The 13,378-nt window shown below is 40.2% G+C and overlaps 1 protein-coding gene across 4 annotated transcripts in view; it reads right to left on the bottom strand.

Annotated features, from left to right (window-relative positions):
• SORCS3 (sortilin related VPS10 domain containing receptor 3) overlaps window positions 1–13,378 on the bottom strand; it is a 379,882-nt gene that overhangs the window by 136,289 nt on the left and 230,215 nt on the right. For 3 of the 4 annotated variants that reach the window (XM_040563972.1, XM_040563973.1, XM_040563974.1), the window contains one exon: window positions 741–899. In XM_040563972.1, coding sequence (XP_040419906.1) covers window positions 741–899 — 159 coding nt within the window. Of the gene's footprint in view, window positions 1–740; window positions 900–2,854; window positions 2,972–13,378 lie in introns of those variants that run through there. The other variant, XM_040563975.1, reaches the window with a different exon arrangement.

The raw sequence follows: 13,378 nt of genomic DNA, 5'->3' as shown, positions 1-13,378 counted from the left end.
AGAGGAAAGAGAAAAGCTTGACAAGCTTTAAGGCTTCTAAAATTTGTAACTTGATAATCCAGTCTATGTCTTAGCTTTGTGCTGAAGTGGGGACCACTGTTCCAGAGGTGGAGCACACACTCTATAGCCTGATTTACAAGTCATTCTCTACCTGCATTGCTCAGGGTCTTTCAAGACAGATGGGTGCTACATAAGAGCAGACTTGTTAAGGACAAAGCAGCAGACTTAAGAGTTGTCTCACTAACAAAAGCACTGCGAAGTGACTTAAAGAGTTGCACAGCAGAATCCATCTGTTGCTGATCACTGATATCCAGATTAACCAACTTGAGTTGGCAAGCAGAATGAGCATCCCTTCATGCACAGCAGGCAGCTGTTATGAACTGACTCAGTCTCAGAGTGCTCAGTGCTCAGAGACAGCTCAGCTGTCACTAAGACCTACAAATCAGATTTTTTAGAGCAGATCCACATCATGTCAAATGTCAGATTCTTTTCTTTTTTCGTACCGTTACCACTACTGACATTTCCATACCCATCACAATCACTGTCCACAGCTGACAAGCCCACTCCCTCCAGTCAACTTGCTCTGTCACCAGATGGGTTTTGAACACACCTAAAACTGCAAGGTGAGAGCAGCAAAGCGCACCGTAATTTCTTCACCATCTCTGGAAGCACGTGGTTCTAGACACTATCCGTTTAAACACCTGGCTCAAGAACCATTGATATAGAAATCAATTGCTCACCTTTTGATCCAGACTATAGGCCAAGATCCACTCCTCCTGCTTGGGGTGGAAGAGCAGACTCTGGATATAGAAGTTCAGACGGTACTTCTGGTACGTAGCCCCTTCATCAGAGCTGATGAGAATGCTGCTCTCAATCTCTGGATCACTAAGAAGCATGATCTAAATATGAAAATAGAGAAAATACAGTGTTAATGGAAAAGTAAAATTGAACTTAATTTTAAAAGTGAGATCATAAAGCACTGGTTCCTGCTGGACGTATTCAGAACATTGTTCAACAGCATTAATGGCCCATAAGATTTCCCAAATAGTTTGTAGTTTTGGCATTTGGTTTCTGTTCTGTTTACTGATTCATTCAGTGATTCTGTAATTTCATTTTATTTTCATCCAAATAAATTCAGAAAGCCCAACAGTAATGAAAAATGTTATGTTGACATTCAAGCTGATTTTGGTTGGACAGAGCAACTTTAGAGTGCCACATCAGGCTTTTCCTCGTGTTTTCCAGTTTATCACCTCCCTCCACAAACGTGGAAATCTCTCTCCAAAAGCACACAACAGGGCACTCCTGAGATTTCAAGCTCATTATCTGGCAGATTGCAGAGCTATGAATGAGAGCATCAGCTCACTGGAAACAGAATGCCTACCTGGGCAGCTGCTGGCACCTGAAATTAGTCCACATGTGTATGCGCAAACACTGCTACATGATCTCACACATTATGCTCCCAATCTATACAGTAGGAGATAGTCATTCACTCAACAAACATATAATTTTCCCCAAGCACAGGAAAGTGTTTGACCTCAATTTGTACAGGGAGGAAAATGGTTTTGTGCCTCTGATTTTAATTAGAAAATTATTAGCAATATTTTAGAATGGGTTGATTCCACTTTATCAGGTGCCATGCTCTATGTAAATGTTATCAAGAAAAATGTTGTGGAAACATTAACACCATCTTATTAACATCTGGAGAAAACGACATCACATTAAAGCAAATGCCAACACCATAAAATAAAGGCAAACAGTGGGAAATAAATTAGAGCTGTGCTAAACACAGCAGGTTATTGATACACTAGCTGAATCAAATATAGAAACTGCCTTTCAACAGCAGAACACATCCAGGAGCTGCCTTTTTTAGCTGTGAAATGATCAGCTAACTGCAATTCAAGGCAGTTTTGTCCCATTTGCATGTCCAAGTAAACTTTTCTTATCCAGCTTCACAGAGCTCCAACCTCAAGATTATGATAGGGAGAAATATTAATTTTGACAGCAGCTATTTAATTACAGAAAATCAGTTAAAAGGAATGGTAAAACCCTTGGTATATTAGACCCTGGTCAAGAAAAAAAAAAAAAAGCACATTTTTAATCTTAAGTACTGCATTAAGAAGGGAAAGTGAATATAATGCAAATTGTTTCTGATCCTTTCCATTAAGGAATGAAAAGGGCCTTTAAAATTAGAGCTGAATGTTGTTCCTAAGGAGAAGCCACCTGTATGAATCCAGCCTGAGCTCACAGCTCCTTCAACACCTCTCACAAAGACTCCTTACCAGCCTCACAGTACAATCCCCACCTGTTCCCACAGCAAACTGCAAGGCCTGAAGAGTGCACTGCACTGTGCTCTGCTGCACAGCGTGGGCAATGGGAACCATCCCCACAGGAGACCAACTGCATGGCAATAAGTCTTAAGAACAGGTCCTCAAGGCCACCACCTGGAAGGAAGTTTGATACTTTTCTTCTACCTACACAAAACATGTATTTTATTTTGCTCCAGAGAAGAAAGATCTCTCCAGTATTTTAAGATATTTTTCTGTCACTGGTGACTTAGACTTCAATGGCATTTTGTCCCCCCAAATATACCCATGTACATCTAAAGTACGTTGCCTGTGCCAGACAGAACGGTAACATTAGTAAAAACTGTTTGCATCTGCAGAAAGGAAAAAGGATGCAAGACTGCCAAGTATAGAAGCTATTCCAGAGAGATCTTACATTTAAAGAGAGGATAGTTTGGGATAAGATTTTCCACCTATTGTCACAAAAGGTTACAAAATTATTAATGCTGTATGATAAAAGGTCACTGTTAGCTGTCCCTATGCTCCTTAACCAAGGGCAGAACTCTACATACCTGACAGAGTACAGACACAAAGCATCCACACACGATCTGCAACACGTATGTGGACAGTTCAAAAAATGGGTCAGAGGAGATAGAAAGGTGATGTTTCCACCAGATGGTTCACAAAACCAGGCAAATAGTTCCCCTGGAAGCATCATGGTGGTTGCAAGATTAAATAATAAAACCACCAAGACAGGAAAATTAACAGCCAACCTTACTGAAAGATTAAATGGAAAGCTGGAATAGATCAACTACAGTTGGATCTTGTAAGTGCAATCACATCAGTCACCCACCACTCCTCACCTGGTGCTGATACCAACCCTGCAAAAGACTCCTCCAGTGTTTCCAAATGGAGAAAAAAAAAAAAAAAAAAACACCCAACATCTCTGTTAGCATTCATTTCTCCAGGCAAGGCTGATCCAACACAAAGTAAGAAAGGAGGCAGATCCAACACAAAGAAAGGAAGAACAGGAGGCTCAAAGTAGGAAAAAAAGAAAGAAAAAAAAAAAAGGCCATGTTCATGCAGCTAGGACTGGTCCCCACTTTTGTTGCGTTTGGCAAAAGTATTGGCAAGCAAGAAGAGTGGGCTTTACGTTATTATTGCTTGTCTTTTTTCTGCTGAAAGCTGGGGGGGATGGGACAACTTTTGGAAGGGGAAATAATAGGACATTTGTCAAAGGCCTGAAACTGTCACTTCTCATTATGGGACCAGGGCGAAGGATACACCCCAGAAGAGATTTAGATTAATCACTTTTCGTTAAGAGCCAATAAACAAACTCCAGTCAGAACGAGCATTGCTGCCAGCACCCTGTGTTGCCATTTATAATTGCCATAAGGAACAGCAAAGGAGCACCAGAGAGTTGTCAAATGTAATTTATAGTTTTTTAAGATCTAATCATTTTCTATAATATTAAATTAAATGGCAGCCTTTATTAAAAAGGAAATTACATTTCACCTTGCTACACTGTAGAATATATGCACACACAAAAAGTATTTTAATATATTAATAATCCTATATGTATATAAAGTATTATTTTCAGTTGCTGTTCTCTCTAGTTTAAGCAGACAGGAGATGGGGTGGCATGACTGATTACTTTGAAGGGGAAGTCCTTGAAAACATATTTGAGATGAGATGGTTTGTACTACACGGGATTTCCTCTAGAGCCTATAGTCTGGCCTCCAAAGTTCAGTAAGAAATGAATGACAAGAACTAGACAAAACAAAACAAAAATCAGACTGAACATCGGGTAGCTCCTTAGGACGTGAACTCAAAGGAAGAGAGCTGCCTGGTATATGGTACATCTCTGTTTAAAGCAGGAGCTCTGAGGACAATGATGACATATACAGAGCTGTTCTGAATGGACTCCAGTTCAGAAGAATACCAGACACTGGTGAAGGAAGTTCATAAAAGTGATATTCTTTTACCTTGAGAGATTACTTTGCAAGAACAACATAAACTACAATGAGATTTTCAGCACGTGATCAGGAAAAATATCCAGTGAATCAGCTGAATCCCTCAAGTGGATTTATCACAAGAAATAAGCACAGGTTGCAGTCAGAAAGAACAAGGAAGGGAGGTGTCATGCCTATACCTGCCACAGCATATTTGGTGCGGAAATCAGAGAAGTAGTGAAGAGCCACTGGTATTAGCTGGAGAACATGTAGGACCCTTAAAGAGGCTGTGAAAGAATGCCAAATTGGGGACGAAGGAAAGTGACACCACATCACAAACCCATTCAATTGAAATGACCACTAAAAGGGCTGAGATAATAAAACTAAGGCAGGATTCGTAACTAAGAATATGAGTTCCTGCTATCCTGATTAAAATCCCAGCTGTGACACTGGGCTAATACCTTCCTCAGCCCTGGTTTCACACAGGGTATATCCAGCTGGTTGAATCAATATGGTATCACATTCCTCTTCCTCTGCCCCGAGCTAACCAGGCACAAGATGACTTTGACCTGGAATATTGAACCACACCAGTAAGGAGCTAGCACACATCTCACCAGCACAACACTACGCTGAGCCCAGACTACTGGCTTAGAGCTATTAGAAGCCTGAGCTTGTATCTGCCTGAATCTGTCTACCATCACTAGGCTGAAGACTGCCCTACAGCTTGGCACTCAGCCCTTCGCCCAACTCCCTTCCCTGCTCTGCCTTCACTCTAAAGGCCTGCTTGGCACATCACCTCTATCCTTCTCCTTCAGCACACAGTGCACAGGAACAACCACCCCCAACCCTTCATCACGTTACCTGTATATAAAGCATCAGATTCAAATGCTTTACCACCACTCTTGCTCCCTGGTTCTGTTGTCCCAACGCAACAGAGATCCATTTTGGATACAGCTGAACCACTTAATAAACTACCTCTGGACAAAAACTTAAAACAACATGCCACATAAAAGGCATTTTTATTAATATTAGTTTTCATTAAATCCTTTTATTTTTGCCAACCAACATAAATTTTGATTTTAAATTACCACTGTGCATCTCTTTAAATCAGCATGGAGAAGTTTTATAGGTACAATATCTGCAGCAATAGTATCACTGAGCTACATCAGCATGAAGCCTCCCAGTAAGTGAATAAAGAAGACAGGTTCAAAATAAATGACTTTTGTTCCCAGAAATAAGTAGATAGCATTAAACCATTATGTACTGCCTTCTGATTTTCCTCTTCTCTTTTTAATGTGCTTTTAATATGTGGGCCTTTTCAGAGTTTCTAGTCACATTTTCATTTCCCTATAGAAAGCGCTATTCTAAAAAGAAATAAACAAAACAGCTTTTTAAAAAAAAAAAAAGTCCACCTACAAACCACCCAACCCTCCATAGCTACAAAAGAATCCCAGGTCCTTAGCGGTATGTTAGCAATTTGCTTTGGATCTCTGCATTGTTCTCTTCTGCAACTGAGAAAGTAGTTCTGCCACAAACACCACTGCAAAAGCTGAAACTCCAGGTTTCCTCTTCACACCTTCATTGTGATTTCTCTATTGAAAGTGCTCAGCTTACACTTTTTTTCTTCTGCTTTCCCATTTTGATTTAAAACATTTAAATGATTGTATGATCCCACGGGACCTCCAGAGGTAAAACTACTCCCAGAAGTTCCATACGAGTTTTGTGTTTAAAAAAGCCAGAAAGTTTTAACACTTTAAGCTAAAATGCCAGTTCAAATGGAGAACTTTTCTTTTGTTTGGACTTATTAAGCCATTTCCTTTTTTTTTTTTTTTTTGAAACAAACAAAAAAATCTAATGATATTTAAAGGCTTAAAGATGTAAAAATCATTTTCTTTCTTCAAAACATCAATTCATCACAAGTGTTCAATGTGAAAGGTTTGGAAATTTCTTATGGGAAAACTAACTTTACTACTGAAGCACTTTAGATTAAAGGTTGACTATCTGAAAATTCTTACTAAAAACTTGTTGGTTGTTCATTCTTTTCCCATTCTTCTTCTCCTACATCATTACTCCAATTACTTGTCCTGCATGCTACATTATGCTCACAGAGGTTTATATCCAACTTCAACAATTTTAGACCATAGCTACAAAGCATACCTGATACCTTTCTATGCCAATACCACAGAGGACAGACATAACTCAAAGCAAACAATCTCATCCTTCTTTCTTTCCCCAACATGTCAGTTCAACTAGAAAACTTTTGTTTAACCAAATCAGCCCAAATCCTTCTGAGACAAAAATGTACTCGTGTCACTAATACTTGTCTTCTTACCAGAAAATATATCACCCATAAAAATCAGCACTTAGCTTAAAAAAAAATAAAAAATAAAAATAAAAATAAAATAAAAATAAAACACGTTCTATAACTGTGGACTGGTTTAGAATGCACACATAAACTTCATACAAAATTTTTATAGAAAATCTTCAGAAAGTACTACATACCTGCTCACTGTCCTGTAGATATACTGAGAAAAGGAAGCAAAAGAAAGCAAAAGGAAGCCAACCTCTACTTTCCAATCACCAAAACCAGCATATCACGGAAGATGGGAGACGTCAATGACAAAAATCTGCTCTAGAGAGAAGACCTATTTAGATAAGTAAAGCGAAAAAGAAATCTTCCCTCAAGCTCTAGCACATTGTGCCAGCCCTGTTTGGAGGGTGGCATGCACATGGATGAGAAGGTCCTCAGCTCTCATACCCACCTCATTCTTTAGCCATCAACAGCTCTGATGAGAGGGACACCTGTTCTCTCAAAAGCCAGATAAGACAGCTATGAGAAGGGCAACAGCATCCACATAATAATTATCTTTGAGTCCAAGAAGATTAGAGTCTTTGCAATCCCTTGCGCTTGGTCTAGATTCAGATTTTGAATTCCTGCTCACTTCACATGGCTCAAAAACTTCCTTAAAGTTAAGGACAACCTATGGGCATCAGTCAAGCAGTAAAGATGCACTGAGCTTTCATGAGAGATGAATTGCCTGGACCTAACCTGTTTCAACTTCTTGTAACTTCACTTCTTATTGCCTGAAATTTAACATTAATAACAGATTTAATTAATGAATATAGCACCAGATTACCATCTCTCAGAACCATAACGCTGTAATCTTAAAGGATGAAGTGCACTGCTCTCACTTTATAAGGGTTTATGAAGCATGTGTTATAAAAGTACCTCAACCATAAGGCTTTTACACCTTGGCACTCACTTCAATACAATCCCATAAAATCCAAGCAATCTTTAAGTGTTAAAGGTGACTTTCACTACTGTATTTATTATTGGATAATGAAAAATGAGTCAGACACCCATAGAAAACTGAGCAATGAAATAGAGTTTCCTGAGAGTTTTACATTGGGTCTGCATTATATGAACTGTGACCAAAGAACCAAATGGCCCTCTCAAGACCTTTCAGGCACTTCATGCTAACCTCTCTCCAGAACTTCCTTCCCATCAGGACTTATGACTGATATTTTACTCTGTAGAATTCCATTGCTCATCACTGAACTTTCCAGATGTCAACAGCTGTTTCTGGGTGAATCTAACTCCTAAAAAGACTATTTTCCATGGACTCTTCATGCTGTGCTGGAGACTACAGCTGTGGACTACAGTAAGTTGATTTGAGAAGACAGCACAAATCTGACACAGAGATGGGGGTCCCATCTCCAGGTTCCCCATCTTTCCAACACTGAGATAGAAAGATGAAAGTATATCTTGCTGTTCAACTACGTGCAGGGCCTATGCTGTCTTTGTAGGACATTTTGCCATTTGTAGAATGTATGTTAAAGATAAGCATCATCACAAAGTAGAGGGTAAAAAGCTACAAAAGCAATCGTTATTTCTTTTTACCCTAAAACAGATCTTCCTGCAATACTGGAGCACAAAAGAGGATGTCACTTGGGTGCTTCTTCTTTTTATATGAATATCCTCTTCTGAAATGTAATATGTAATTTTTCTGCTATACCTTTGTTACACACTCATTTAGACAACCCACCTTCAAAACTGAGAGTTAGCAAGTTTCGTTAAGTTACTTCCCAACACTATTCTGCCTAGATATCAAAAGCATTTTTGTCAATGAGGAACAATGTGAGCATAAAACTGCTATGCAAGCAGTACTCCAGGATCAAGCACACAAACCCCAGGTTCACTGTTACGCTGAACAGTCCCTCAGCAGAACCCTGATACTGTCAGAAATAAAACTAAGAATAACTACAGCCAATTAACATATGCCTTGACTGGACAGAACTTGGGACCAGTAGTTCAAGGTAAGTCTGGCCTATGAGAGTGAATAATGTATGTGCATGAGATACTAGTATGACACTCATACACTACATATGAAGTTAGAATATATGGTTCTAGCTTATGCTACATACTGTTGGCTCAGTCAAGGAAGAGTACACATTTCAAATGACAGCGTCTCAGCAACTCTTTCATTTCCTTCTTTCAAAGATTAAAAAGGATGAAGATGCCAGAAAGACTTTGAGGAGAGTCTGAGAGCAGTTTTGTGGTAAAAGAGTAATTATCATCCTCCTATCTGAAGATCCACAGGAGTGATATCATCCCAGCACTTACATGATTAATTCTGAGGAAAGAGATTAGCAAAAGCACATCAAATAAGGACCAGCACCACGTTGCTTTCTCTAAGGAAATGCACATCAGCTTAACAGGCTTGTTTGCAGTGAGTAACCCTGGTTAATCTTTCTGACCTCTGTTGTTTTTCACATCTAATTATATCCAGTTTACAATTAATTCAGATTGGTACAAAATTAAACAGTCTCTTGGCATCGCAGCCATACCTGCCTATAATTGCCATACCAAAACATAACACTTCTACAGAATACCAAGCTCACACACCCCAACCTCTATGGAGAGAAAACTTCATTTAATTACCACCTCCAGCAGCTGTGCAGGAGCACAGATGCACCTTGCAGGGTGCCCTGAGGATCAGGAGCAAATCTAGGCTAAATTGGATACAGAGCAAGAGCCCCTGAAGGAAAACCACTCTGCCATCCTCTTTGGCAGGTGTGAAAATGAAAACATATCATGACTCTAAGGCTTGGGCAAAATCAGAGCTGGGAAAAGAACTCAGATACTCTAAGGCTGCTGTCCTAACCCACCCACAATACCAATCCCAGGCTGGATCCTATTTGCATGCATAGGAGCAGGATAAGCCATCATACTAGACCCAACAAAGCAGAACATCTCATCTTTGTTTTACTGCTAAGCAGGTCAGAACAACATGTCTCTCCATTTTCCCCTGTCTTTTTGGCACTGGACACGTGTACTTTTCACTTTTAATTACCAGGCACAGCAAGCATTTGCTTGTTAAATTTCAGGTGCCAGTGGGGATGGAAGCTATCCAAAAAGCGTGTGTTTGACCTGGCAAAGAGTAACTGATTGGCAACAGTCATGTGCTTGGTTATAAAACCTTTTCATTGTCACAGCAAGGCAGAGTTTACCCAAAGTTAGTTCATCTCATTATACTCTTGTTACAGCTGCACATCCTCAGGGTCCCCACAGCTCATCAGAGCAAAGTCCTTTGACACAATAACCCCACCTTTCTGTTCCTACTCTGATACTGCTTGCTGCTCGTAGAGAGCTCCCATTCAGATTGCCCAAGGCGTTTCCATGTTGCAGTATTTTCATGCATAATGCCCCTCTGTGAACTGCCAAACAATTAGAGGCATCACCACCTATAGCTGGTTTTGTATAGATCCTGTTTGACTACAGCTTCCATGATTGGGCCTGGACAAGAAGTAGAAGAAACCCTAGCTGGTGATTCGAGGCAACAACCAGTGCTTCCATGAGAAAAACAGACAGTAAATCAGGGGACAGATGTAAAGCTTCTGACTTATGTACGCTTTGTTCTCGAGTCTGGTTTTCTTCACAGCATAGCTATACACAATACCTTTTCACTGTTCTCCATTCTACATAGGAAAGCCCTAACATTTGTAACATCCATCACAGGGCTTTGTGGTTACCAGCTTTTTATACTGGCACAGAACAGCTCTGATCCCAAACTGTGTGCAGAGAAAAAGGAAAAGCGATATTCACTGTTATAATTATATGTTATTTGAGTAAATGCGTGGTTGTGCTATTCTCCGTAGAACTACAAAGTAATTTTCACCATTATGGTAACTTACCATGTAAGCAGAAATAGCTACATAAAATAAAGTTATCAGTAGGGATAGGCTGTGTGCACCAGAACTGCTGGAACTGAGAATACCATTTATATAAAAACACTTCTTTAATTATAGGTCTCACCTGGGAGAACACTTCACATGTGGGAATAAGTTTACTCACAGTAGTTGCCCCATTATAGAAAACAAAGAGATGTGCATGGATAGCTCCTCATGGGGGTAAACTTTTGTAGCCCGTATACAGCAATCTGTTTAATTTGAGGACAGTAGAGTGTTTCATGACTCTTTAGAAAAATAAAAACTGTATTATGTATCTCCCTTGAGGCCATTAAACATGAATACAATTTTAAATGCATCATTGCTTTTCCACTGCTTACACACTTTATTTTTCTGCTTTTTAGTCAGATTGCAGAGAGAACACAGACAACAGTCAGCTTTATCAATGTTCACATCCAGATGCTAATGATCTCAATTTACTTACCTAGCATCTATTACCCATGCCACTCACTGTTCTAAATACATTTCTCTTCCTAACATCGCCACACTAGAGAAGAAAGCTGAGGAGGTAGGAGAAGGTCTGTTTTCTGGACAGGAGGTTGAGGCACCCAAAAATTAATGGTTAAAATTACAAAACTTGATGGCATTGCAGTGCTCTGCACAGCAGCACTCAGCCCTAAGCTATTCACTGTGATTACAAACTCTGCCTGGTAAACTCAGCTGCCAGAGATCCTAACATCTGGGAAGGTTCAGGACTGAGAAACAGGATTCACAGCTGCCAGCTCACTCACTGGCTTTCACATTTCTTGTTAGATTTGCAAAAGTAACTTCACAACTTCAACACAACCCTGACACTTTGGTTTAGGAATCAACCATCGCAAGTCAGAAATGTGCCCAAGCTGACTCCACCTTTCCAACCATTTCCAGGTCCTTTGGTTCCATGTCAGATAAGTTGTTTTTTTTTTTTTTTTTTCTTGTCAGAAAAAGGATGAACAGATTTTGTTAAAACAGAATTTAAGGGTTGTGGGATCTACTGCAAAGAGCAGCACCAGTCTTTCCTCAGAGACACGAGGACATGACAAAGAGTTGATTCCCCAGAATTATTAGAAAACTGCAGCCTGAGTTTTCTCCCCTGCCTCTGTGCTCCACTTAGAAAACCTCTATCATCACACTCAGAGTCCACCAACATCTGTTTGTATACAAAGAAACTGGGCATTTGAGGATAGACAGTCCCAAAGGCAACAAACCCTGGCTAGCATAACAAGACACTGAGATGTCCTGAAATGCTTCTCTGAGATCTAGCCCAGCTAAACTCCATGCTGAAGAAAAAAAGTTCCTAAAAACAGCCAAGCAAGGGCTTCCAGGATTCACGGTGCTGCTTGGGGTAACACATTTCACATAGAGTTGATCAGAGATGAAATTAGTTATTGGATTTACACTGTAAAAGGCAGATGTGCATATCTGGGAAGAGCATATTTGGGGAGCACGGATGTGAGAGGGGAGTAACACGTAGTGAAGCCAGAGCTCCATGGATTGCTGAACTCAGTGGCCACAGCACTGTGGTGTTCAGGCACCCCACGTGACAGCACGGCTCTCTTCTGTCTCAGAATATTCTATGATTCTGACCCTGCAGACTCTGCTAGTCTGCTCATTGAAGATTATAATTCACCCAATGACCAATGCTGAATTTCTTGATTCTTCACTTCAGAAAAAAAATGAAATAAAAAGACATTTTACCACAGATTGCTCGGTTTGACGGTTAGGGTTCTGGGGTGCAGTTTGCTCTTTTGTCTTCCTCAAATCAAAATAACTGTCTCCTGGTGAACCAGCTCTAATCACTGAAGACCAAGGTTACAACATTATTGAGTCTCACAAGGACCCACATGCCCCTTTTCCAAGGGCTGCTCTCCACCCATTCTCTTATTTTTCCTCTTTTTTAATAACAGGACATGCTGACTCATTACTATTGATTGATTACCCCGCTGCCTGGGAAGCACTATTCCCCTCCTCATTAATTCAAAATTACCTCATTTTTCATACTTCATAAATTAATACGTTATTGGAGCTGCAGTAGTAAAGGAGATAGCCCTGTTCCATAGAGGTGTAGGGAGGGTGGAGAAAGGATGGAAGTCTCACAAACTTGCCCTATGTCAGGATCTGCACCTCAGCCTGCCCTGCTGATGGGCTGGGTACAGGCAGCCCCTATGAGGTGATGCATCCTGACAGTCCTGCTTTGTCCCTGTAAGCAAGGCAGGGCACTATGAAAAGCTGCTAAAAGCCTGCTCTGCTCCACTTCATAAAGCAATGGTCATACTAAGTGACAAAACTGCAGCCTTATTTTAGTGGATATTATAACTTCTGATCTGTCCTTTAACACTTGCTGACTAAATCGGAACAAACTGCCTCTATTAAATACTGTCAGCCAACTCCGGGAAGTCCACATCTAAATGTGGATGCGATCTTTCCAGTTTTACCCCATCTTTATGGCCTCATACCACCCTAAGGCTCCCCTAAGGAGCCCGACTCTAGCAATATGAGGCGAAGAAGGCAGAGAGCAGCAGGAGAAATCATCCAACTGCTAGAAAGCCAGGCAAGGCAAGGCAGCCTCATCAGAGATCTGCACCAGTATCCATCCTGCCAAGCTGAATCTTACCTGATAACTGACCTTATTTTTTTCCTCCAAACATTATTGCAAATACTGAGCAAAAAATTAAATAAATAAATAAATAAAACAAAATTTTTAAAAAAAAAGACATATCAGCTTGGGTTTCTCCCTTCACAATCTGAGTCTCTAGCCATTCCAATAGACAATGAAGTGCAGTGACACACTCATCAACCAATCTTATTTTTTTTCATTCATCTTCTGAGGATGATCGGACTACAAATTGTATGTCTAAAGCTGTAGATATTGCAGTTACTGTCCGCAAACTGTACCAAACAAACCCTGTTTATCTA

The sequence above is a fragment of the Cygnus olor genome, chromosome 7 (assembly GCF_009769625.2).
Source record: "Cygnus olor isolate bCygOlo1 chromosome 7, bCygOlo1.pri.v2, whole genome shotgun sequence".
NCBI classification, from domain to species: domain Eukaryota; kingdom Metazoa; phylum Chordata; class Aves; order Anseriformes; family Anatidae; genus Cygnus; species Cygnus olor.
Note: the sequence above shows the minus strand (reverse complement) of the source record. Positions and strands in the feature narration are given on the sequence as shown.